The 22,106-nt window shown below is 57.9% G+C and overlaps 10 protein-coding genes across 10 annotated transcripts; 4 read left to right on the top strand and 6 right to left on the bottom strand.

Moving 5' to 3' along the window:
- The first annotated feature begins 271 nt into the window (after positions 1–271).
- Positions 272–1,343, top strand: SPRG_10208 (hypothetical protein). Its single transcript, XM_012349166.1, has 5 exons — positions 272–490; positions 543–818; positions 863–947; positions 1,009–1,093; positions 1,143–1,343. Exons 1-5 carry the CDS (start codon positions 434–436, stop codon positions 1,267–1,269), a joined length of 630 nt encoding a protein of 209 aa, XP_012204556.1. The 5' UTR covers positions 272–433; the 3' UTR covers positions 1,270–1,343.
- SPRG_10209 (hypothetical protein) lies at positions 1,185–2,880 on the bottom strand. The gene is made up of 8 exons (XM_012349167.1): positions 2,746–2,880; positions 2,234–2,690; positions 2,130–2,182; positions 1,886–2,083; positions 1,759–1,826; positions 1,595–1,705; positions 1,459–1,548; positions 1,185–1,397 (listed from the first exon to the last, which is right to left on the bottom strand). Exons 1-8 carry the CDS (start codon positions 2,848–2,850, stop codon positions 1,253–1,255), a joined length of 1,227 nt encoding a protein of 408 aa, XP_012204557.1. The 5' UTR covers positions 2,851–2,880; the 3' UTR covers positions 1,185–1,252.
- Positions 2,881–3,024: 144 nt separating this feature from the next.
- Positions 3,025–3,703, top strand: SPRG_10210 (hypothetical protein; the record flags this gene model as incomplete). The annotated part of the gene is made up of 4 exons (XM_012349168.1): positions 3,025–3,162; positions 3,217–3,327; positions 3,372–3,458; positions 3,509–3,703. 4 exons carry the CDS (start codon positions 3,025–3,027, stop codon positions 3,701–3,703), a joined length of 531 nt encoding a protein of 176 aa, XP_012204558.1.
- Positions 3,704–3,759: 56 nt separating this feature from the next.
- SPRG_10211 (hypothetical protein) lies at positions 3,760–6,655 on the bottom strand (the record flags this gene model as incomplete). The annotated part of the gene is made up of 4 exons (XM_012349169.1): positions 3,760–5,209; positions 5,255–5,325; positions 5,375–5,773; positions 5,822–6,655. 4 exons carry the CDS (start codon positions 6,653–6,655, stop codon positions 3,760–3,762), a joined length of 2,754 nt encoding a protein of 917 aa, XP_012204559.1.
- A 1,139-nt stretch (positions 6,656–7,794) lies between these two features.
- On the bottom strand, positions 7,795–10,513 carry SPRG_10212 (TKL protein kinase; the record flags this gene model as incomplete). The annotated part of the gene is made up of 9 exons (XM_012349170.1): positions 7,795–8,209; positions 8,263–8,408; positions 8,458–8,627; positions 8,678–8,932; positions 8,987–9,444; positions 9,490–9,619; positions 9,680–9,989; positions 10,035–10,107; positions 10,154–10,513. 9 exons carry the CDS (start codon positions 10,511–10,513, stop codon positions 7,946–7,948), a joined length of 2,166 nt encoding a protein of 721 aa, XP_012204560.1. The 3' UTR covers positions 7,795–7,945.
- A 1,535-nt stretch (positions 10,514–12,048) lies between these two features.
- SPRG_10213 (hypothetical protein) lies at positions 12,049–13,343 on the top strand (the record flags this gene model as incomplete). Its single annotated transcript, XM_012349171.1, has 5 exons — positions 12,049–12,489; positions 12,537–12,642; positions 12,688–12,842; positions 12,890–12,984; positions 13,256–13,343. 5 exons carry the CDS (start codon positions 12,049–12,051, stop codon positions 13,341–13,343), a joined length of 885 nt encoding a protein of 294 aa, XP_012204561.1.
- Positions 13,344–13,967: 624 nt separating this feature from the next.
- On the bottom strand, positions 13,968–14,290 carry SPRG_10214 (hypothetical protein). Its single transcript, XM_012349172.1, has 2 exons — positions 14,096–14,290; positions 13,968–14,042 (listed from the first exon to the last, which is right to left on the bottom strand). The coding sequence occupies exons 1-2, from the start codon at positions 14,257–14,259 to the stop codon at positions 14,006–14,008; spliced, it is 201 nt and encodes a 66-aa protein (XP_012204562.1). The 5' UTR covers positions 14,260–14,290; the 3' UTR covers positions 13,968–14,005.
- A 63-nt stretch (positions 14,291–14,353) lies between these two features.
- On the top strand, positions 14,354–15,053 carry SPRG_10215 (hypothetical protein). The gene is made up of 5 exons (XM_012349173.1): positions 14,354–14,489; positions 14,539–14,576; positions 14,629–14,745; positions 14,798–14,869; positions 14,913–15,053. The coding sequence occupies exons 1-5, from the start codon at positions 14,373–14,375 to the stop codon at positions 15,049–15,051; spliced, it is 483 nt and encodes a 160-aa protein (XP_012204563.1). The 5' UTR covers positions 14,354–14,372; the 3' UTR covers positions 15,052–15,053.
- A 42-nt stretch (positions 15,054–15,095) lies between these two features.
- On the bottom strand, positions 15,096–17,192 carry SPRG_22258 (hypothetical protein; the record flags this gene model as incomplete). Its single annotated transcript, XM_012349239.1, has 15 exons — positions 15,096–15,189; positions 15,239–15,347; positions 15,400–15,420; positions 15,476–15,621; positions 15,674–15,856; positions 15,901–16,007; positions 16,058–16,145; positions 16,197–16,275; positions 16,329–16,410; positions 16,464–16,590; positions 16,637–16,682; positions 16,729–16,797; positions 16,855–16,977; positions 17,025–17,049; positions 17,106–17,192. The coding sequence occupies 15 exons, from the start codon at positions 17,190–17,192 to the stop codon at positions 15,096–15,098; spliced, it is 1,386 nt and encodes a 461-aa protein (XP_012204629.1).
- A 262-nt stretch (positions 17,193–17,454) lies between these two features.
- SPRG_10218 (hypothetical protein) lies at positions 17,455–19,740 on the bottom strand (the record flags this gene model as incomplete). Its single annotated transcript, XM_012349174.1, has 15 exons — positions 17,455–17,682; positions 17,737–17,845; positions 17,912–17,932; positions 17,983–18,128; positions 18,178–18,360; positions 18,408–18,511; positions 18,565–18,649; positions 18,696–18,774; positions 18,822–18,903; positions 18,947–19,073; positions 19,133–19,178; positions 19,225–19,302; positions 19,363–19,485; positions 19,533–19,557; positions 19,609–19,740. 15 exons carry the CDS (start codon positions 19,738–19,740, stop codon positions 17,589–17,591), a joined length of 1,434 nt encoding a protein of 477 aa, XP_012204564.1. The 3' UTR covers positions 17,455–17,588.
- Positions 19,741–22,106: the final 2,366 nt, after the last annotated feature.

Genomic DNA, 22,106 nt, shown 5'->3' on the forward strand with positions numbered 1-22,106 from the left:
CGTCGGTGTCGTCGGTGTCGTCGGTGTCGTTCGGTGTCGCTCGGTTTTTCGGTTCGCCAATGCTCGGTCGAGTACGTGCCCCGCCCCGGTATCTCGTCGGTCGTGCTTGTAGTCCAAGGGTGTCGGTCGCGGTCGTCGGTGTCGTCGGTCGGCGCAACCGTTGGTAGTCCTGAACATACATATTTTTTCCCAACCGAAGGGAGGCCACGTTGTCGTCGTGGTTGGGCTTTTTACCAAGAGCCTCCCATAATCCTAATTCGTAAATCTCTTGCCTGCCTACGAGGATGGTTTCTGGTTGTTGCGATGCCAAGCTCTGAACAAAGATTGTAGTGTGTCTGACGCTGGTTTGCAGTTATACGGGCGGCTGTATGCTCGCTCCGAGGTGCCCTGAGGCGGTTGCATTACACTATTTCCGTCCGATAGTTTCGGCAGCATGCAGACGGACGTCAAGACGTTCACGTTCGCACAGACCCGCGTCTTGGTGCAGGAGGTCCGTGGCTTCCATCGTCACTCGTGTGTCATGATGCAGTGGCTTGACGCAGGAGCTCGGCGCGTCGGCTACTGCGACTGCGGACCTCGATCTCGGCTGCTACGTCTGGCCGTGTGCCATTGCGCTGGCGACGTTCCTCTCGCAGCAGCCGCAGCTTGTTGCATCAAAGGCGGTCGTCGAGCTTGGAGCTGGCACTGCCTTGCCCGGGCTCTTGGCTGCCAAGCTCGGCGCCGCGTCGGTGCGACTCACAGACAAGTGCATAGCCGACTTGGTGCCGGCGGCGCGCTCCATCGCCCTCAACCAGCTCGACCCGGCGCGCATCCACACGGTGTTCCATCTTCTTTGGCCGTCGACGCCGCTGATTCTTTCTAGGCTACGCTCGCATGGGGGTGGCCAATCTCTCGCGACTGGACCTGCGATGTCGTCCTTGCCGCCGACTGCTTTTACGAGCCCGATGGTATGACCCCCAATTCGTCCATCCTGCGTACGACCGCCAACGAACGACTGGCGCTAAGTAGACTTTGAAGACGCCGTGGCCACGATCGCTCGCCTGCTCGCGCTCAATCCCACGTGCAAAGCGTACGTGGCGTACCAGCTCCGAAGGTGCGTTGCAAGCCCTCACTTCCACGCGACGCAAAGCGAGTGCTATTAGCGTGCAGCACACGCTGCAACCCTACTTGGCGCGTTGGCGTCTCCAGGCAACACAGCTCGCAACCGCAACGCCCGAGCTAGAAAACGTCTATTTGATTCGCATCTCGAGTGCTACCGCAGGCGCTTGAGCCGCGCGGCCGGCGGCGAGACCAAGAGTGCGGGCTCGGCCTTGCGCTTGGCAGGCTGCGGCGGGGCAGCCACAAACGGCGAAGCGGCGCTGGACGTGGTCGACGCAAACAGCTTGGCTTCCACCACCCTACGCCCATAATTGATAGCATTATACTCTCCCAAAATGTCGAATCGATCGTTGTGCATACTCAATGTCGGCGACCATGAGCGGCGCCTCGAGCCGTACGAGCTGACCGCTGTGCTTTGCCCGGATCGCGTCTTCCACGTAGAGCCCAATGCTATCATGCCGAGGATGAAACAAGATGGAGGATGCAAGCGGCGCACCGGTTGTAGATGATAAAGTTGAGAAACTCGAGCGTCGCCCGTGAGCACTTGGGCAGATCGAGCCACGCCAGAAACGGCGCCGACTGCGACATGAAGTTGGTCGTGCGCTTCCTACTCGACAAGAGAGTCCATGGATATGATCGGTCCGCAAGGCGATAACGTACTTGGAGAACTCGAGGTACGTCGTCGACTCCATCGTCTTGGTGCGCACGTCGGCAAACTTGATGCGCTCCTGCCATCGTTCGTTCGTTTTAGCACACGCTCGCTCTTGATACATTGATAGAAACGCACCGTAAAGTACACTTCCAACGTCGGCGTTTCCTTGTCTTCGTACGACGCAATGAGGTCCATCTCGTCGACCATCTCGTCCGTGATCGTGTCGTCGGCAGCGTTGCTACTGGCGTCCGCGCCCGGATTCTTGGCCGTCGATCGAAAGTCCTTCCACCGACCATAGTACATGGCTTCGTTCGGAAAGCGCTCAATGAGCCCCTATATGGACGTGTTAGATACGCAGCAGACGCAGTACGGGGCCTACCATGAGCTCGACTTGCTCGAGCGGGCCCAGTGCAGCGCGAAAGTTGGCCTTGACTACACACGCCATGTGGCAGGCGGATCGAAACGGGAGGCCTCATGACGCACCTTTGGCTTGGATGTACGTGGCCGTAGCGTCGCACGGGTAATCGCCGTCACCAAACGTCGTCATCATGAGCTTTATTTCGTTGAGCACAATGCACGATGTCTTGGCCGCATGCGTCTGGCCGCACGGACAGACCGGCGCGGGTGCATCTTGGATCGTCCATCGGCGGCGGCCAGTCGGCGTGCGCGTCTCGATCATGTTCAAGTACATGTCGTTCGTCGGGTCGGGCGGCGCGTTGCTGCGGCTTGGCGACGCCATGGGCGCTGGCCCGTCGTCGTGGGCATTGGTTGGCGCGGACGGCGCCGGTTTCTCATCGTCGTAATCGTCGTCTTCCGCGATGCCAGACGTGTCCTTGGGCGCTGGCGGCGGTGCCTTGACAGCGGCAGCGTCGCGGCTCTCCTTGATGTACTGCAAGAGGCGTCGTTTGTCGGCAATTGGCATGGTCGTCCACGCCTGCGTCTACTAGTACATGTTTGCTGCAGGATATACGCGCGTGCAGCACATCATTCGGTACCTCGCGGTACGGGTACCCCATGGAGATGGCGTGATGGAGCCGGTGGACTTGCTCGAGGAGCGGCAGCGTCGGCAGCCCGTCGAGGCCATATTCGCGACTCGCCATCTTGTTCCACAAAAACGTGCAGCAAAGTACTGGATTCCATTTATTATTTTGAATTTCTGCGCGTTTTCGGCCAAGCCCATACAAATCCCAAGTGCAACTTTTTCGAACCGGCAACCCTCCGAGAGGCCAGTTGCGGTCCGAGGCCATTTTCCCGATCCACGCACGCCCACGAGCATGTCGGGCCCGTCCAGCGACGCGCCGCCCGAGACCGATGGCCGCCACCATGAGCCGATGCGCGCGGCCACCGAGTGGGACGGTATGCTGGTCACCAAGGTCAAGGCGGCGCAAGACATCAACAATGCTCTGCACGTGGTAGGCGCAGATGCCATGTCCATGGGTAGATCATCATCTCATGCGCGCATGCAGAATCCGCTCACGCCCTACATGCTCACGCCGTTCAACACGCCATACTGCGACCCGACGCTGCTCGTGCAGCGTCTCCACTTGAGCCAGCCCGAGAATTTGCCGGCGAACCACGTCCTCTCGTGTCCAACACGACCTGCCCGTACATCCCGACCGAGCGCCCGTCGTCGCCACGCACCGTCATGGCCAACGTCGCGTCGTTCCTGGACAAGTGCTTGCCGCCGAGCTGGCAGTGGTTCAAAGAGGTACATACGAATGCATGAGTTGGGCTCCGCACGATCGTTGTCCGAACTAGTGGCACCTTTGGCTGCTGCACATGCTCGTACTCGCGTGCCTTTGCTGCATGGGCATTCCCATCGCGTGCTTTCTCGTGCTCTGCAGTCCGATCCTGCTCTTTGGCGCCGTGTGCACAAGCCCGTGCTGGGTCAGCCTCGGCTTCTGGTACTATCGCGGGCCCGGTCGGAAGAAGCGCACGCGCATCGCATCATAGACAGCCACCTCCACACACGATAATATGACGCGTCTGTATTTATAAGTTAGAAAGGTTCAGGCGTGCTCGTCGTCGTCGTCGTCGTCGTCCATCTCGAGCTGGTTGTCGTAGCGACGGGGCGGGACGGCGCGCAGGATGAAGTCGCGCGCCAGCGTATACCGGACGTCCTCCATGGACTTGGGCTTGCAGACGTCAATGTGGTCGGCGTCGTCGAGCCGCACGTACTCGCCGAAGCCCGGGTTGGACGACGCCTCGGGCACAACGACGGCTTCGACGCCGACGATCGGAATCTTCATCGGGCGCGTCTCGCCGACGCTGAGCACGTGCAGGTCATCGCCCTTGGTCGACGCAAAGCTCGCGCACCATTCGTTCAAGTGCTTGAGACGTGGCGTGCCATGGAGGTCCGCGACGACCGGGTGCGCGAGGTTGAGGCTCTTGACGTTGATGCGCTGGAGGGCGACCGCGACCGGCGATCCGTGGTGCGGCGTCGAGTAAAACATGAGCCCCGACGTCGCCTCGGGCAGCGACTGCATGTTGTGGTCGGCCGCGTCGCTGAGCATCTTCTTCAGGACAATGCCGCCCATGCTATGGGTCACAAACACGACGGGCCGCTTCGACGTGCCGACCTGCGCCTTTTGCAGCTTCTGGAGCAGATCGCGGCTCGTGTCTTCGAGACACAGCGTCTCGAAATTCGACTCGGACGCAAAGATTTTCGAGTCGTAGCCGAGGGAGACGACGCGCGGCTCGAGCCCGCGGGCTTGGAGGTCGGCGACGAGCCAATCGTTGGCCCAGACCGGCGTCGACGCGTCGGGGGCGTGGATGTTGTCGCCGCCAATCCACGTCTCGTACGCACATCCAAGGAGACCGTGGATGAAGACAACGTCGACGTCGTAGGTTGCCGGCGTCCCTTCTGTCGGGGCGCCAAGCATCGGGTGGACGCCTTCGAGGTACACGACCTTTTTCTCTGGCAGTCGTCGCTCCATCGCATCCTCGTCCTCGTCCTCATCCTTGTCACGGACCATGGTGGCGTCGTAAGCCGTCGAGAGGTTGTGAAGTGCTCGCCGGGCTTGCATTTTGACTTGGACGTTCGAAGACGTCGCGAGCGCCTCAAGCGCCGACGTCCACGCACCGCGCTGGAGTTCACTCTTGACGTGCCAATCCATCTCAGCGCTGGACGCGAGGTTGGCGATGACGCGCGCCCACTCGATTTGAAACTTGGCAGCCGACGGCCCGTCTTTGTCGAGCGACGCCGCCATGGCGTTTAGCAGCGGGAGGCCGCCGGCCTTGACAAACGCGGCTTGGCACGCGGGCCGTTCGATCACAAACGCCAGCGCGCGCAGAGCCCGCGTATGCGCGTCCAGAAACTCGTTTGGTTTGTTTGGCGGTGCGTTCTGGAGAGGCCGCGTCCGACTCCGCGCGGCCCGCACCGTGCTGGCCTGCGTCGCGAGTTCATACGGCACATTGCGAAGGACTTGGTCGAGCACCGCGATGAGCCATTCTTGGACCCTACGCACGTGCTCAGGTGTCATGGAGTCCTTGATGTACTAATACCCTTGGCTCTTGTAGCTGCCCGATGTCGAGAGAGCTTCGAGGCACCGGACGGCTTCGCGCGAGATGTCGTTCTTCGTCGTGCCCGAGGTACGAAGTGAAGAGGTCGATCCAGCCAGCGACGTACGTGGGCTCGTCGACGGCTTCGGAGCCGCCGAGCCAATCGTCGTCGAGCACGCTGACGCCGTCGTCAACGCGCGAGAGCGCGTGCGCGTCGAGGTCGGACGAAGCATGGGAAAAGGCGACGGCGTGCACGGCGCGGAGGACCGCGGCGGCAAGGCGCGGGTCCTTGGTTCCGTGCATCTTGTGGTGCAACTGGTCGAGGAAGCCGCGGCCGAGCACATTGGCACGCCACGCAGGGTCCGCCGCCACGACGGCAAGCGTCTCGATCGCGTTGAGGCTGAGCGGCACGTCGTCTTCTGTGACGAACCACTCCCAGATCAAGTCGAGTTTGTCGTCGTCGAGGCAGGTCGCCATCGAGGACGCCTTGACGAGCTCCTTGACGAGCGACGACGCTTGCAGCTACATATCGCAATCAGGACTTTAACGCGTTCTCGGATATATCTGTACCTGCACTTCGGGGCTGGCTGCGTCGGTCGCAAGCAGCGCCGACCAAATGTAAGGGTTCCGCATGAGTACGGAGCGCGTCCGGGCGACACGGTCGTCGCCGAACCACGTTTTGCGCCACCGGTAGCGTGACGTGAGCGCGCGATCGCTTGCACTCGCGGCGAGGGCCCACCACGCAAACTCGGCGTAGGATGGCGGGAGGTCGCTCGCACACACAAGGGCGACCAGCGACGTGAGGTTGGCAGGCCCAAACCGACACTCGTTGCCGTTGAGCACGGTGAGTCCGCGGAGCGCGTCGCCGAGGCGTCCGTCGAGGTCGTTGCGCCTTGCGAGATGCAGAAGCGCCTGCTTGCCATACCGCGTCGCCCGCTCGGCAATCGCAGCCGCGCATTCGACGTTGCGCTCGGCCGCGCGGTTGATCGCTTTGTACGTGTCGTCGTGCACTGTGTTGTTGGTATCGCTCGCGACAAGGTTGAGGAGCAGGTCAAAGTTGCTGCTGGCAATCAACTGCTTCGCGTCGAGCTGCGGATGGGCGCGGTCGGCGACGTTAAGCGCCTGGTTGCCACGCCCTGCAAGCGAGACGTACGCCGTCGACGCTTGAACGGTCGCGGACGCGAGATAGTCGCCGACCTTGCGGAAGTAGCTCTGCTCAATGCCATGCCGCTTGGCGTCCCAAGGCCCGGTGAGGCTATTGCTGCGGCTGCGCTTCGACTTCTTTGTAGCGCTCTCCTTGACGACGACGACAGGTGCCATGTCCTCGTCCGAGTACATCCATGCGCTCGCACTGGCGAGGCCAAGGCCCGCGATCGTTGTCACGAGGCGCCGCGAGTGGATCATCGGCAAATGTAATTTAAGCTCCCGAATCTCGAAAAGGTGCACCGTAATTCGTAGGCGCAACGGAATTCCGGATAAACGAAAAGATTCGCCACACCGGCTCGATCCCAATTTAGCTTTTTTCATTTATCCGGAGGGATACAAATCTACGTCACGGCGAATCTGAAACCACATCGACGATTCCACCAATCATGGCGGCCCACGTCAGAATTACAGCCAATCCGCACACGCGATCCACCGACGCTTCCACGTCACGCGTCCCACGTCATGGAGCTCTTGGGAACTTCAAGACCAGCCGGCGCCGCGTTCTCGCGCGCGTCTGAGCCGATGCATGTCACGACGCAGGCCTCTACCGTCACCCTTGCATGGCGGAAAGGAGCAAGGAACCAAGGAACGGTGCATTATCCGTGACCTACTATACAACAGTAGGGAATATCGGTCTATACTGTACCTAGGGTGGTTTCAAATTATAAAACCACCCAGCATACGTCACCCGTGCATTACCCTACCAGCTAAATGGGGTGCAAAACGTTTGTATCCTTGCTATGAATACACCATTTTCTACGAAAAGGATGTTATACTAGTAGGTCGACTGCTCAGTCCAAGAGGACGCGATGTATGTGAACGGATTGCAATAAATCGAAAAGCTGGAGAAGTTATCGGCCGTCAAAGTTGGGGATCTTCAACACTACTGGTACGAGGTATGGAGCGGGAGTCAAAACAGGACCACAGGTCCTTTGTTTTTCGTCAGTTTTACTATTCTATTAATTTTAATACATCATTTATCTACTTTATTAGAATTATCATCCGGCATATCCTAGTTTCACTATGTAAGTGATCCGGATAAAGCCCCAACCGATATGCTACAAAAAGGGCGATTTGGTAGGCTACAGATCTCGTGCACTCCAGAACTGCTGCTCAGTGATCGGCTCCGTGCATTTCAACTGCCGAAATCAAACCGAGACGCTTGCAAAGGTAGTAATATCTTTCATCATGATCTGTCATGCAATTTGTGAGAAAAACACAAAGACAACGAGGGACCAGGCACGCGAAGCATCATCACCTTCAGCCAACCATCACGGACGACGCCAGCGTGTCCTCCCCGCGCTCTTGTGGCCATTTCGGCGCGACCAACGGAATCCCTTGCATCGTTGGTTTGCATTCCCTTTCTTTGTATCGATTAATAACTTCAGCCTGAAGTGCAGATGTCCACCTTGTGTCGTCGTGCACAATTTGATGCATCGTTGAGACGACAAGGTGTGTTACAGGATAGGATCGCATTCCCAAATGGCGCTATAGACCCATGCGCATGAGCCGCTCTTGTTCGAGGATCGCAACGATCGAGTCGCAGGACGGCCGGGCGTTGGGCTTGAGCTGCAGACACGCGTGGATGAGCTTGAGTATCGAGCGTGGGCACGACGGCGACACGGTCGGCTTGACTTTGCCTGTCACAACGTTCATCATGAGGGTTTCGTCCGTCATGTAGCGCTTCGTCGGCTCGCTCTTGCGCAGATCGTCGTAAGGGATGAGCCGCGTGTCGAGCTCCGTCAGTAGCACCTACAGACATACCCAATCCTCGGTCTCGTGTCAAAAACTCAGTGTCTTTTTACCCCGAACGCATAAATGTCAGCGGGGGAGCTGTAATCTTCGTTGCGAAGGAGCTCGGGCGCAGCCCACTCCATCGTCCCGACGGCCGACGTCAGCGTGTCTTGCGACGACCACGCCCGCGCGTACCCAAACCCCGAGAGCTTGCCACCTATTTGTTGTCATGAGGTCATATTGTCATGCCGACGACGACAACGCACCGAGGCCAGGCGTCAGGAGCACCTTGCTCGCCTTGATGTTGCGATGCAGCAAGCACGGCGAGTGCCCGTGGAGGTACGCGAGCGCCTTGGCCACGTCCAGCGCTATCGTGAGCTTGTGGTTGTCCCACGTGAGTTCGCGCTTCGGCTTGTCCAAGAGCGCACGCAAGGTCCTAAGATACATCGATAAATGGCGGGATCGAACTGCGGACCGAATGTTTACCCGCCCGCCATGAACTCGGTCATGCACTTGAGGTCGACGGCGTTCGTGTAGGTGAAGCCGTAAAACGTGACAATGTTGGCGTGCTTGAGCCTGGCCATGATGCAGATCTCGCGCACGAGGTACCGGCGGTCCGTGTCGATCGCGCACGAGTCCATCTCGGTGTTGAGCATCTTGACGACGACCGGGTCGCCGCGAAAATGCCCGAGCATCGTACACATGTAGGACGACGGCAGTTTGCGCGAGACAACAACGTCCCTAGGGATACGAATGTTGGAGTCGTTTACGCTCCGAAATGAGATGCTTTCGTACTGGGGATGGATCCAGTAGTCGTTGCGGAGCGGCACCAAATGCATAAAATCCGGGTCGGGCACTTGCGCGCTACCGACATGGAGTCCCGGGTTCGAGTGGCCCGAGCTGGACCCCGTGTGGTCGAGGTGCGACGCCGACGACACTTGGCTACGCTGGACGCGGTGCTTGGACTGCTTCTTGACGCTTGATCGGCGCTGCTCGTTGGTCAAGTCGACGGCCGCCTGCTCGCACATGACGCGGTGCTGCTCGCGCAGGATTTGCACTATTGCGTCTGCCGATGGACGCAAATTCGAGTCGAGCTGGAGGCACGCGTGGATGAGCTTCGCGATCGGACGCGGACACGACGAGGACACCGCCGGCCGCATGAGGCCCGTGATGATGTTGGTGATAAGGACGCTCGTTGTCTCCGTGTAGTCGGCGTACGGCAGCAAGCGCGTATCGAGTTCCGTCAGGAGCACCTAGAGTGTGCGATTGATACATTGATACACTCGGAGCAGACGTACGCCAAACGAGTAGATGTCGACTTTTTCGTTGTAGTCTTCGTGCAAGAGAAGCTCGGGCGCCGACCACTCGACCGTACCGATCTTCTGTGTCATGGTGTGGATGTAGCTCCACTCGCGCGCCGAGCCAAACCTACAATGGCAACGTCAGCCACAGATGCTAGTACGGAAATCAATCAATCAATCAATGTACCCCGAGAGCTTGGCCTCGAGCGTCGACGAGAGAAGGACCTTGTCGGCCTTGATGTTGCGGTGGAGGACCTTGGGCTTGAGCTCGTGAAGGTAGGCGAGCGCCATGGCCACGTCGAGCGCGATGGAGAGCTTCTCGGTGGCCCACGTGAGCTCTCGCTTCGGGTTGTCGAGGAGCTTGCGGAGGTTCCCGCCGTCCATGAACTCGGTCACGCACTTTAGGTCATCCGGCGTCGTGTACGTAAAGCCCAGGAAGGCGACAATGTTGGGGTGCGAGAGCTTGGCAAGCGAACAGATTTCCTTGATGAGGTCCTCTACCGAGCCTATGAGCACATAGTATGACGAGGATGGTTTCCTACCGCGCTCGTTGTCGACGACGTTGGCCGGGCGCTTGTCGTAGCCGACGAACGACTTGATGACGGTCGGGTGGCCCTGCACGAATGCGTGAGCCGTCTTGTGGCAAAAGGCAAGGCGGTACCTGGTAATACCCGAGGTGGGTTTGCATGTACGACGACTTGATCTTGCGCGAGCTGCCGCAGTCGTCTGGGTCGATCCAGTACCGACCTTGCAGTGGCAGAAGCGCGTTGTAGACGCCGTTGAGCGAGGTGGTTGCCTGCGACGGCACGGCCGAGGACCCGGTCGACGATCGGTGCTTCCTGTCCGCGGTGCGCGGGAAGCTGCTGACGTTCTGCAGGTTGTCGTGCGACGCGATGGGCCGGAACGGCTCGTCGACGTCGATCGTGATCGGCTTCTCGGGCTTGCTCGAGTTGCAGCCCATGGTCGCGGGTCGGTCCCAGTGGCGTCGGCGACTGCTGTGGCAAAAGGGCTTGTGGCACATGACCCAGATGGCGGGCCCATTACCTGTAATTCGACAGTTTCCCGTTGCGCTTTCTCAGAGCTGTCTCGTTATTTGCTGGCCGCGCACCACCCACCTCGTGCCTTCTAGCATGCGATCGCCGCATGAAAAGACCTGGCTCTGTTCAACTCGGTACTCGCACTCGGCGAGGCCGACGACCAAGGAACAAAACACGGTGCATGCTTCGCCACGCCAACAGAAAACGCGGATCCTGTAGCACCTTCTCTCAGTACGGCATCTGGATTCTACGACTCGTACATGATCAAGACCGCGCGACTGCAAGGTGTTGCTCTACTGTACACTGGTCCGCCGCGTCATGGGCGGCGAGTGCTGAAGCTCCAATGTTGTGAATAGCAAGAGAGGATTGTTGCGGCTCGTCCACGGAGCCTTATCGCGAAAGCCAGCAAGATTGAGACACTCTGGGTAAATAAAACACGGTGAAAATACACCGTGTAGTGCTCGATACAAACGCCAAGTACCAGGACTGAATAGTTTTCGACCGCGAGACTTATGGGACCGTGAAATGCATAACACACGGCGCGGGTTGGAATGGTTCGATCGCTCTCAAACAATAGCACTAGGTTGTCCTATCATTCTCAACACGCACTGTGCACGAACAGAGAGCTACGTTGAGTCGTGGCTTTGGCGTCCAATGCAGCTTGGTGGCGGGACGCACCGTTCTCGCTGCACCCATGCGCGCTGTGGAAGCCGGTGCGCTTGCATGATGGGTGGTCGAGACGTCGCACACAGCGATCAGCGATCAGTAGTGGGCACGCGATTTGCGCCAGAAGCCGCCAGTGGTGCATACGCCCCCGTGGGATATCAGCGCTTGCAATGGTGGGAGCAGAATGTACCAACCCGAAGCGACTAGAGCGAGCGATCTCGTGCTCGCGACATGACGTTGCGATGCGACTCTCTGAAAAGATGTGACGACGCATGCATCACACTCAAGTGCGCTGCGAGGCGGTGTGTACAAGTCTTTCTTCGGTCCACGACAAGCCGGCAACTGTCATCGATATACCGAGGCGTACGCAGCTTGACACGTGCAACGCTCCTGTGCAGGCCTCTTGACAGCATGGAGCAATGCATAGGTCTGTTATGATACAGAGTAGTTGACCAAGAGCATCTCCACCGGTTCCCGATATCCTGCCCTGGCTTGGCACTGGATCCGCATCATTTTCACCTTTTCGCGATCCTGTTCGCAACGCAGGACGAGTCGAGACGCCGCTTCAAATGCTTCGTGTTGATTGGTCCGTTGCGATCCTGCTACTCCTCAAATAGTGTCTGCGGAAAGGACGTGATACCGTGCATCGGAAAGCCCAGCACGTGCACAGTCATCCTACAAACGCACCGACATTGTGCACTCGCACGCACACGAGTAGGGCCGACTAGTGCTTCCCAAAACACCGCTACTACCGGTACCGCCAAAATCTCTCACCAACACTATTTGATTCGATGGCGATGGACACTATTTCTGATCCGGTGCAACCCCTTCAACTGCTCGTTGCAGCAGCAACATGGAGCCGGCGGACGGGCCAGCATATACACCGGCGACCTGCGGCTTGGAAGAGAGCCATGTCATCTACCTCAACCAGAATCGGCTCACGTGCGCCGACGTGCTGGCAACGACGGTCACGGTCGAGAAGCTGCTCGTGCCCCAGACCAGCCTCCACGAGCTCGGCGCGCGGCAGCAGAGCACGAAGAAGCTCAAGTTGCCGCCACCAGCCGCGCCCATGACACTGCCCATGCCCCGGAAACGCATGAACAAAATCCTCATGGACGAGCGTGACGCCTTCTTGAAGCAACTCGTTGCGGACCGCGAAGCCCGCGCCGCGCGCGAGCACTGGGCGAGCACGCGCATCCAGTCCATTTTTCGAGGGTACCGCCACCGACCACGGCCGCTCCACGGCTACGAGCGCAAGCGGCGCACCAACGTCATCGTGGCCATTCGACGCGACGTACGCAGCGCGGAACGGATGCGGCTCTGACGCGTTGTGTGTATTAGCTCCAAGACATGCAGCGCATCTTGGTCCACACACCGTCCGCGACGCTCGGCGATGGGGGCAGCACCCTCCCGACATGGCGGCGAGAAGTGCATGCACACGCCATGGGTTGGTAGCACGTTGGCAGCTGCGGATGCTGATGGCGCGACGTAGGCAAGCGCGAAGCCAAGCATCGCCGCGACCGCCTCGCGAGCGCCGCCACCAAGATCCAAGCGTGCGTCAAGCGGTTCCTGGCGCGCGTCGGCTATGGCCATCTCGTCTCGCGCCGCATGGACGAAATTGTCCTCGTCTCTGCGGTTGTCATTCAGGTCGGTCGCCGACTCGTATGCAAAGCGTAGAATGCAGCGGGGTCTAGGCGTCGTTCCGGGGCTACGTGGTGCGGAAGCAAACCGCGCTGGAGCTCGTGGCGCTGCAGTCGATCGCGATCGTTCGAATCCAGGCCCTCGTGCGGTACGTGCACGTGCTTGCTGCAGGTCGATAGTGAGCGTCGGCGGTGTAGGGGGATTTTAGCGCGGGAGCGCGTCGCACTGCGTCGCATGGAGCGCAACATCACCTTGTACCAACAGCAGCAACAGCGCAGCGGACCGCCGAGTTTGCCGCAGCTCTCGACAAGAGGAAGCGAAGAGGCGGGTCGTCGCCTTCGACAAGCCCACGCGTTGGTGCACGTACATGTACGGCATTTCTGGTATCAATCTATCAGTGTATCAACGTTGTCGGCTAGCGCATCTCGAACGAGCGTCTCGGCGGTCGGCGCATGTCGCTTGAGTTGGTACGACGTCGAGAAGATGCGATACATGGAACGGTGTTAACACACGACATGTAGCTAGACAACGGATTCGAAGCACATATTGTGCACGCCAGGGCACCATCTCTCGGGACGGGTCTCCGCAGCACGGAGAAGGCGACAACGCTCGCAGCAAGTCGTACGCGCCACCGACGGTCCCACTCGGTTGTGGTGCAGAGCCATAAAGGTTGGATGCTACACGCATGATCATCGTGCGTACTTGGACGTAGACATGCCCGTGCCACTGGTGGAGGAGTCGCCCGATGCCGTAATTGCTCCCATCGCCATCGAGCGGCTCGTGAACGCGACCGTGACTCTCGACATGCTGCATGAAGCAGCCATCAAAGTCCAAGCGACCGCTCGCGGGTTTCTTGTGCGGCACAAATCAGCGCGTGACGTCGGCGACGACGGACCGCTCTATCGCGACGTCACCTCGTACGAAATGTACGCCGAAGAGCTCGTCAAGCCAAAGCCGGCCAAGATAATGGTGCGGAAATCGCCGCACGACATCCGTAGGCACTCTCATGGATAGCGCGCTTGCCTTATAGCGTGTTTTAGAGCGCCTGACTGACGCCCGGCCCCGCGTCCACCCCCGCCCCTAGTCGGCGCACGGGTTCTGAGCCGCCCGCAGACCGTGGGTAGACAGGCATGGGCGCATTGTAGACTCTTTTATTTATCACGCCACAATCAATCGACAAATCGGCGTGGCTTGTCTTTCGCAGCTCTAAACAGCAGCAAGGCGTCCAACGTGCGTTCCGCGAAGGGCGAAGGACGTACCGACGGAGCTTGTTGACGCGCTCGGTCTGCGCCAGGCGGCCGCGCGGCAAGGCGAAGTTGACCAGCAGCACATACGCGACGGCGAGCGCAAGGACCACGCCGACCATGGCGAGACCGCCGCCGAGGTGCTCGACTGTCTCCATGAACGTCACGGGCTGGGCCATCGTCGTTGGTAAAAGCTGTCGTGCGTCGATGCCATTGGCTAATATGGAGCAAAACAGTGATTGGACAAACGTAGCCAATCAGCGATGCGTCTTGGCGTCGGCTCAAGATCCGAATGGCGTGGCTGCTCGTGCTGCTGGCGGTCGCGGCCTGCGTCCAGAGCTGCCCGACAGAGTGCTTTTGCTTTGGCTCGACACGCGTTGTGGTGCATTGCGAGTTCCAGAACCTCTCGGCACGCCAACCTTGAGCTCGCACTCGCGTCCTCATGCCTCGTGCCATAGGCTGTGCCCATGTACATTCCCGTCAATACGACGCACTTGTACGTTAATGGCCTAATTGCTACCGGCAAGAGGCAACATATGTGTGCATAGATTTCTCCATGGCAACCACTTTACGGCCGTCACGACCGACATGTTCCAAGGGTATGTCAAGAACTCGCTTGGCGTGTGGGTCGACACGCCGCTGCCGCTCTTTCAGCTCCAAGAAATGCAATGAAATCTTGGACGATGCGCGCTATGGCTCACCCGCTTCTCTGTGTAGCAAGCTCGATTTGAACCCGCTGCCGATCGTCAACGAGTTTGCCTTCTTGCCCGCCCCGACACTGCAGCTCATGTAAAAAACCAACCGAGCACAAGGACACTAACATCAAAAATAGCTATCTGCCGTTCTTTGCGCAGATCCAGTACCAAGCGCTTTCCGAGATGCGACTCGATAAGAGTTCGTTTCGCGGCTTTAAGCGCGTGCCCATCCATGTCCTCGAAGACCCAACATTTATCGCCTTCTCCAAATATTAGGCCAATGCGTTAGAGTCTCGTTGGTACGATGAGCCTCGTCCTTTCTACTTGCGCGGCGCATAGCCGAGGTGGTGGACGACAAAGAGTGCAATGCCCAGTAAGAGAGTCGTCATCAACAAGTACAAACGCCCGTCCAAGCTACGTCGGTGCCGGTACTTGATACATTCAGAGATCGCTTGAAATGTACCTGAGGTATCGAAGGAAGAAAAAGCTGAGACTCGCAGCGCCTGCGTGGTACGATCGAAAGAGTGAAAAGGCTCGCAGCGAGTCGTGGGCAAAGTCCTGTCCAAGCACAACTACAAGCAAGTGTCCTTATTACCCTAGCCCTCACCTAGCCCCAAGAAATACCGTTGGCCAACGTTGTCGATGCTAATGCGCAGAGCGTTGTTAGAGTCGTCCATCCATGTAGACACGAAATACATACACGCGTCACCGATACTGAGGAGGATCGAGAGACCGACCATGATGGTCCACTGATTGTCGCAGCGCGCAAGTGGCAGCAAGAGGCAGACCACGTAGGCCGCGAGGAGCGCCGTAAACCCGAGGATTTGCGCATACAAGGTGCCCATGCTACGCACCCAGCTCAGCACATCTCATCTCATGCGCACGACGGTTGACGCACGTGTCGGCGAGTCGGCCAAAGCCGTACGACGAGGCGACGTTGACGACGCCAAAGATGGCCATGATGTTTCCAATGGACGCTTGGCCGAGCGACTGGCGGACGATCGTCGACGTGAATTCGGACGACACAAAGCCCTGCTGGATGCCGTTGAAAAGCAAAAGCGGGGTCAGCGTGAGCATGCGCCTAATGGAGAATGAGAGCTTTGGACGAAACGCAGTCCAAATGACTTGTCGAGGGCCATCGTCAGCACGGCGCGCACTGTGGCGAGAACCGAGTGTTTCTGGTGCGCGTGCAAGAGCCGTGTGGTTTCGGTCGGTGTCGATAGCGGCGACAACTATTTCATCGATAAAAACAATGGCACAGATCGCGTAAAAGATATCCAACCGGGGCTTGCTCTTCAATTGAAAACCACAAAAGAAGTGTTCCCGTGCACGAAATACCAACGTACATGAGAAAGAGGCTTGCGGTCGTCCTACCCTCCATGCACGTGTGCATGCGTAAATCCAACATCCAGTACATGTACCAGCCGAGCGTCCCAAGCACAAACGACGAGATGAGGTTGCCGGCAATCTGACTGCACTTGAAGATGCCAAAAAATATTCCTATCGCCAAAGAAAAACGTTCTCCCACTCGACCCATACGGTGCGATGCATACCGTGAAAAAACCCCATGGAACTCGTCTCGGGAAGACCCATGTACTCGGCGTAGTGTACGCTGAGCTGCGTCAAGTAGCTCCCCTAAATGGGCACATAGCGGTCAACGTTCTATACCTTCAAAAGGAAGCACAGACCTGCGCAATCCAGAGAAACGACGCCGAGACGCCGCTAAAGACCGCCGCCGGCAGCATGATCCACCAGTGCATCGTCGTGTGGCTCGGGTACACGGCGACGACAAAGTTGGCGATGCCAAAGGTTGTGCTAGCGCCCGATTTGAACAAATGCGCTCACGTGAGCGCGGACGTACTAGCTGATGGAGCCGAGCACCATGCTTGTCTTCTCGCCCAACAGCGCTACAGAAAAAGTTATGATAGACATCGACGAGCACGCGCGTCGTACCGGGCACGAAGGGCCCCGCGAGCGAGCTGACGGAAAAGAGGAGGTAGTTGACGCCCAAAATCATGCTGCCTAGCGCAGCTACGCGACATTATTGGTCTTCCTGATAGGGATTTAGAAGCGCCGTACATTTGCATTCGCTGTATGGCGCTGCGCACGCCACGTCGCAAGCGAATTGGACTTTATGGACGCAGACGTCGCCGAGCTGGCAGATCGCACCGTCTTGAACGCTCTTGCAGCCTGTGCAAGCGCCTACCACACAACGCCGATGAGCGCAAGCCTCGTGCGCGTGTGTGGACCGGGGATGATCGAGGTTTCCAGATTCTAGCGTGCAGATCAGGATCGTGTCGAGAAGAGTGCGACCAGAGATAGGCTTGTACCTCGATGGCAGCATACGATGTGAAGATGAGGAAGAAGGAGGCCGAGAGCAGTAGAGCGCCACGGACGCAGTCGGCGGCGGTGCGCATGGTTCAACAACTGGCACGTTTGCGGAGATATAAAATACCCTCAAGACATTTGTAAAATTCTATGAAATGAGTTTGCACTTTTTATAATTCTGCGATTGACAAGATCGGGCAATCTCGCCTTTCCAAGACTCATGAAAACGCTCTGGCACTGTGCAGAGCGTTTTAGATGTCGTCAGCCGTATGGACGAGGAGTGCTTTGGAAAAGTCCTTTACAAGGTACTAGTAACAGAATAAGACCCGGGTAAGATCGGCAGCATACACAGTCCAGGCTCAAAATTAGGGCAGACTACTACACTTGGTATCGATCGACCTTTTGCCTGCAGCTACTACACGGCCGAGCGCTGTGAATGACAGAGTTGCTCGTCCACATTGCAAGAGGTGTGCGCTGGGTACTGCCTACGCTACGGTGCGGTAGCGTGTGGCATAGAGGACCATGGACGCGGCCGCGAGCGCGGTCGAGGCGAGCAGTACATAGAGGCGCCCCGTCAAACTACAGCCAAGGTGGTTGTTAACGAGTCAAACTATTGGTGCAGAAGAAGACGACCTGAGAAGGGGGAGGCCAAAGAAGCTGAGGCTCGCCGCGCCGGAATGATACACGCGGAAGAGCGAGAACGCGTTGAGTGCATTGGCCGTAAACTCTTGGCCCATGACCACTAGAACAGAGAGACGCATGCCACCGTGTCGACACGAAACAAGACAAGCTGTGCATCAGATTGTACCGCTGGGGATGGTGCTCGACGCTAAATAGGAATATAAAGGAGTGCACATCACTTTTGAACATCGATTGTACCGGCTTCGCTAAGACTCAACAAGACGGCGCAGACAAGAATCAAGGTCCACTGCCCGTCGCACTTGGTCATTGGCGTCCAAAGGCAAAGGCTGTACGCGGTAAACTGCGCCGCGCACGCCAACAGCTGCGTCCACATGGGGCCCACTCTACCGATCCCAGCGCGTCATCGAGGAGCCATGTACAAACACGCTGTACCTGTCGGTGACGCGCCCTAAAACGTACGAAAAGACGACGCTCATGCCGCCAAAGACGGCCATGACGTAGCCAATCGACGCTTCGCCGAGCGACTCGCGGATGAAACTCGACGTGAATTCGGACGACGTAAAGCCCTGCTGAATGCCAGTGAAGAGCATGAGCGGTGCGAGCACGACCATGCGACTAGGGTCCTTTCATCAGTCCTCTCTCGCACGCCAGAGTCCGCGCACGGGTCCATCGCCAGCGTCCATACAGCCCGCATGGATGCCAACGGCGAATGCGGAGGCTCTTCGCCCGGCAAGAGCTTGGAGCCTTCGGTCGGCAGTCGTTGCAACTAGACGCGACTCGATACGTGACAACCATATAGAGCATGCGTGGCAATCATACCTTTTGGAGTGGCTCCAAAAAACACAAGCATCCCGTCCCGAGAAACGAAAGCGTAGCGTACGTCATAAAGAGGGTCGTCGAAGACCTACCCCTTGACGCTCTACAACGTTCCGAGTGTGAGATGGTCGTACCACTGCAGCGTGCCGAGGACGAAGGACGAGAGGACATTGCCCGTGAGCTGACTCGCTTTATAAATGGCCGAGAAGGATCCTATTCGGCCGTCATGACCACAGGTCGTCCCGAGACGAGCGAGGTACCGTTCATGTAGCCCATGGAACTCGTGTCTGGAAGGTTCTTGAACTGCGCGTAGCACACACTGAGGCGCGTCAAGTAGCTTCCCTACAAGTGACACTGCTAGGTGCGAACACTTTAAACGTCGTACTTGGGACACCCAGAGCACGGACGCGGCGAGGCCAATGAGCGCCGAGGCCGGTAGTAAGATCCACGCATGGAGCTCCGTGGCGGCAGGGTGCATGGCCACCACCATGTTGGCGACGGCAAAGACGCCACTACGCCGTACTGCATCATGAGATGCCGCGCGACCGACAGAAGAGAAAGATGCACGTACTAGCACGCCGAGCTTCCAATAAGACTCGTCTTTTCGCCAATCATTTCTAAGCCCGGTTGGTTGGGCGACAAGAAGAGACAGGATCGTCGTACGTGGCACCAGGGGCCCGAGCATCGAGCTCAGCATAAAGCAAAGGTAGATCACGCCAAGCGTCGTGCTGCCGAGCGTCGCTACGCCACGAACCACAGCCGCATGACGGCGACCAATATGCGAGGAACATTGAGGTGTACATTTGCACTCGACAAACGGGGCAGCGCAAGCAGCGTCGCACGCGTACTGCACCTTGGCCATGCAGACGCTGTCGCGCTGGCACACGGCGAAAGGCGACGGCGCGTCGCAGCCATGACAGGCGCCTGCACGAGAGAAGACAGCGTTGCAGTGCAGCGGCCGTGCCAATTACCTGGCAAGATCGACGTCTCGAGGTTCTGTCAAGAGATGCTTATGACGGCGGCCATATAAAAGATGGGTCGCATTACCTCGATCGCATTGTAGGACGTGAAGACGAGGAGGAAGGCGACGGCGAGCAAGAGCACGCCCCGGAGGCAGTCGCGGGCGCTGTGCATTGACCACTCTTCTGCAATGGAGGATTTGTGGAGGCCATGGGCCATGGGTAGGACCCCATGAAACACAAAACAGATGGACCTACTGTAAAGCATTCACTTTTTGTGGTTGGATGAAAAACCGTGCTAGTACGGCCAGGGTGGGGTACCCCATTGGAAGCGCCAACTTCAACTCAAGGTAATCGTACTGCAAGGAAGCATGATGTAGCAATCGTCCAGGGCATGCCACGCGAGTTGTGCGCGAACTTCTGGCAGGTTGGTGGCGCCAGCTGGTCTTAGCGCGAGCCAAAGAGCGTCAGTGGCTAACGTTACGTGGAGGAAGTGGATTGTGGTCTTGATGCAGTCTGACAGCTGCTGCAGTCAGCCGTCCCGAGAAGCATTCTGATGGACTTGGTCCTGGCAAAAGCTCAACTTTGTGTGCAATTGTTGTCATTGAGCGTGTAAATATATATATAGTGCGTCATGAGGTCGTCGCTCTACTTGTGACGCTGGCGAAACTCGACAAAGTCGTCGTTGCGCGTGATCGGGTTGGGCTTGAGATGGGCCAAGTCGATGCGGTGCGACCGGAACGATGCGCCTTCGTCACTCGATCGGTGGAAGATCGCACCGCGCTTTTCCTTGGAGAACGTGACGTCGGGGCTGTTGGAGAGGTATCGGAGACCGGCAAAGGTCGACATGCCCGTGGCAAACGTGATGATGCCAATGATCGGGTACGTCGCCGGGTCCGAGAACCACGTCTTGATGACAGACTGGGTCGCGCGGGCAGTGGTGGAGGCCATGGTTGTTGGTATGTACTTGGTGCGGATAAAGCTAGAATGAGCTACTTCAACCCAGGTCAAAATGGACCTGCGGAAGATCGCCACGCCAAAGACACGCGCCGGGTCGGGCGCATCGACACGACATCTTCCTCGTATCCGGATGAGAAAGTCCATTGCCATACAAATGTCAACATGTCCGGATACGAAGCGCGTGTCAATTCCGCGGCAGCTTTTCTATGGGATTTGCGTGTTTTTGGAAACGATCTTCTTTTGGCGCGAACAACTGCCGAGCGTCATTCTAGCTTTATCTGCACCAAGTACATACCAACAACCATGGCCTCCACCACTGCCCGCGCGACCCAGTCTGTCATCAAGACGTGGTTCTCGGACCCGGCGACGTACCCGATCATTGGCATCATCACGTTTGCCACGGGCATGTCGACCTTTGCCGGTCTCCGATACCTCTCCAACAGCCCCGACGTCACGTTCTCCAAGGAAAAGCGCGGTGCGATCTTCCACCGATCGAGTGACGAAGGCGCATCGTTCCGGTCGCACCGCATCGACTTGGCCCATCTCAAGCCCAACCCGATCACGCGCAACGACGACTTTGTCGAGTTTCGCCAGCGTCACAAGTAGAGCGACCATCTCATGACGCACTATATATATATTTACTCGCTCGATTACATTTTTGGATCCAAATACCGGTACCAGAACGTATGCATCTGCTAACGTTGGTTTGTTTGTGTGTTGCCGCATACGAGCATCCAGTAGTAGCCCCGAGAATGGCGCATGATAGTCATCAATCGACGATCCTTCCATACTTGCTGCCGTCGCTCTTCTCCTCGCACCATGCTGGAGAGATTACAGATCGCGAGCGATGCTGCAGCTGATAGAGCTAGGTCCACAGACTCATATCGTAGCGATGCAGAAGCCGCTGCGTTGCGCCAACGTCGCATGGAGCGAATTTATACTTGTGCTACTGAGTTGTGATCGCGTTTGCAGCCGCTGTGGCGATATAGTTGTCCCCGGACGAAGCAGCTAGACGCCATGGAGGCACCGCCTAGGCTGCCGTTCGACTAGATTCCGGGCCTTCCGCACCACGAACACCACTCCTTATATAAACGTGTTTCGCGTTATCTTCGTCGTTACAAAGAGTTTACATACGTCGAGAATACTCCTTAGTGAAATAAATTACATATATCTAAAGATTTGTGTGAGGTCGAGCGCCACATCATCATGTGGCAAGGTATTGCAGAATGCAGTCCATAATGACACTCGGAAATCCACTTCAAGCGCTTGATTTTTGTTAACCCTCCGAGGACGAAGTGGCCGATCATCGGCCTCATATAGAATAGTTGTAAAGGCTCGAGTGGTCTTTACTCAATGTGTTGCTTCAGACGCGCCTCGAGCAAGATTCGGTCGACGGTGCGTGCCAGCCAGCCAGGCCGAGGATATGTGGTCGCCTTGGACGCGGCGGCAAGTGTCGGTGGCTTGACCGGGGGCGATGGGTTGACCTTGGGGCGGAAGGTGCAACCCTCGAGCTCTCGCGCCATCTTGAGAGCCGCCCGCTGGGCCACGATGTCATGCCGAGACTTGATCAATCGGTCAAGACAGGCTCCGAGGCCTGCGCCGTTGGACGCTTGTTGACGCGCGGGC

This window comes from Saprolegnia parasitica, assembly GCF_000151545.1.
Source record: "Saprolegnia parasitica CBS 223.65 unplaced genomic scaffold supercont2.51, whole genome shotgun sequence".
Classification (NCBI taxonomy): Eukaryota; Oomycota; class Saprolegniomycetes; order Saprolegniales; family Saprolegniaceae; genus Saprolegnia; species Saprolegnia parasitica.

Bases quoted from the DNA above. Each gene is read 5' to 3' on its own strand.
- SPRG_10209 (XM_012349167.1), bottom strand. From the start codon at position 2,850: ATGGCGAGTCGCGAATATGGCCTCGACGGGCTGCCGACGCTGCCGCTC. The intron at 2,183-2,233 runs GTGCGTCATGAG...TGGCGTGTGTAG, and splicing joins CACGTACATCCAAGCCAAAG to TCAAGGCCAACTTTCGCGCT. The intron at 1,549-1,594 runs GTGCGCCGCTTG...TCGGCATGATAG, and splicing joins AACTTTATCATCTACAACCG to CATTGGGCTCTACGTGGAAG.
- SPRG_10214 (XM_012349172.1), bottom strand. From the start codon at position 14,259: ATGGCCCAGCCCGTGACGTTCATGGAGACAGTCGAGCACCTCGGCGGC. The intron at 14,043-14,095 runs GTACGTCCTTCG...GCTGCTGTTTAG, and splicing joins CGCGTCAACAAGCTCCGTCG to AGCTGCGAAAGACAAGCCAC.
- SPRG_10215 (XM_012349173.1), top strand. From the start codon at position 14,373: ATGGCGTGGCTGCTCGTGCTGCTGGCGGTCGCGGCCTGCGTCCAGAGC. The intron at 14,490-14,538 runs GCACGCCAACCT...CTCGTGCCATAG, and splicing joins GCGAGTTCCAGAACCTCTCG to GCTGTGCCCATGTACATTCC. The intron at 14,746-14,797 runs GCAATGAAATCT...TTCTCTGTGTAG, and splicing joins CTCTTTCAGCTCCAAGAAAT to CAAGCTCGATTTGAACCCGC.
- SPRG_10208 (XM_012349166.1), top strand. From the start codon at position 434: ATGCAGACGGACGTCAAGACGTTCACGTTCGCACAGACCCGCGTCTTG. The intron at 491-542 runs GTCCGTGGCTTC...GGCTTGACGCAG, and splicing joins CCCGCGTCTTGGTGCAGGAG to GAGCTCGGCGCGTCGGCTAC. The intron at 948-1,008 runs GTATGACCCCCA...GGCGCTAAGTAG, and splicing joins CTGCTTTTACGAGCCCGATG to ACTTTGAAGACGCCGTGGCC.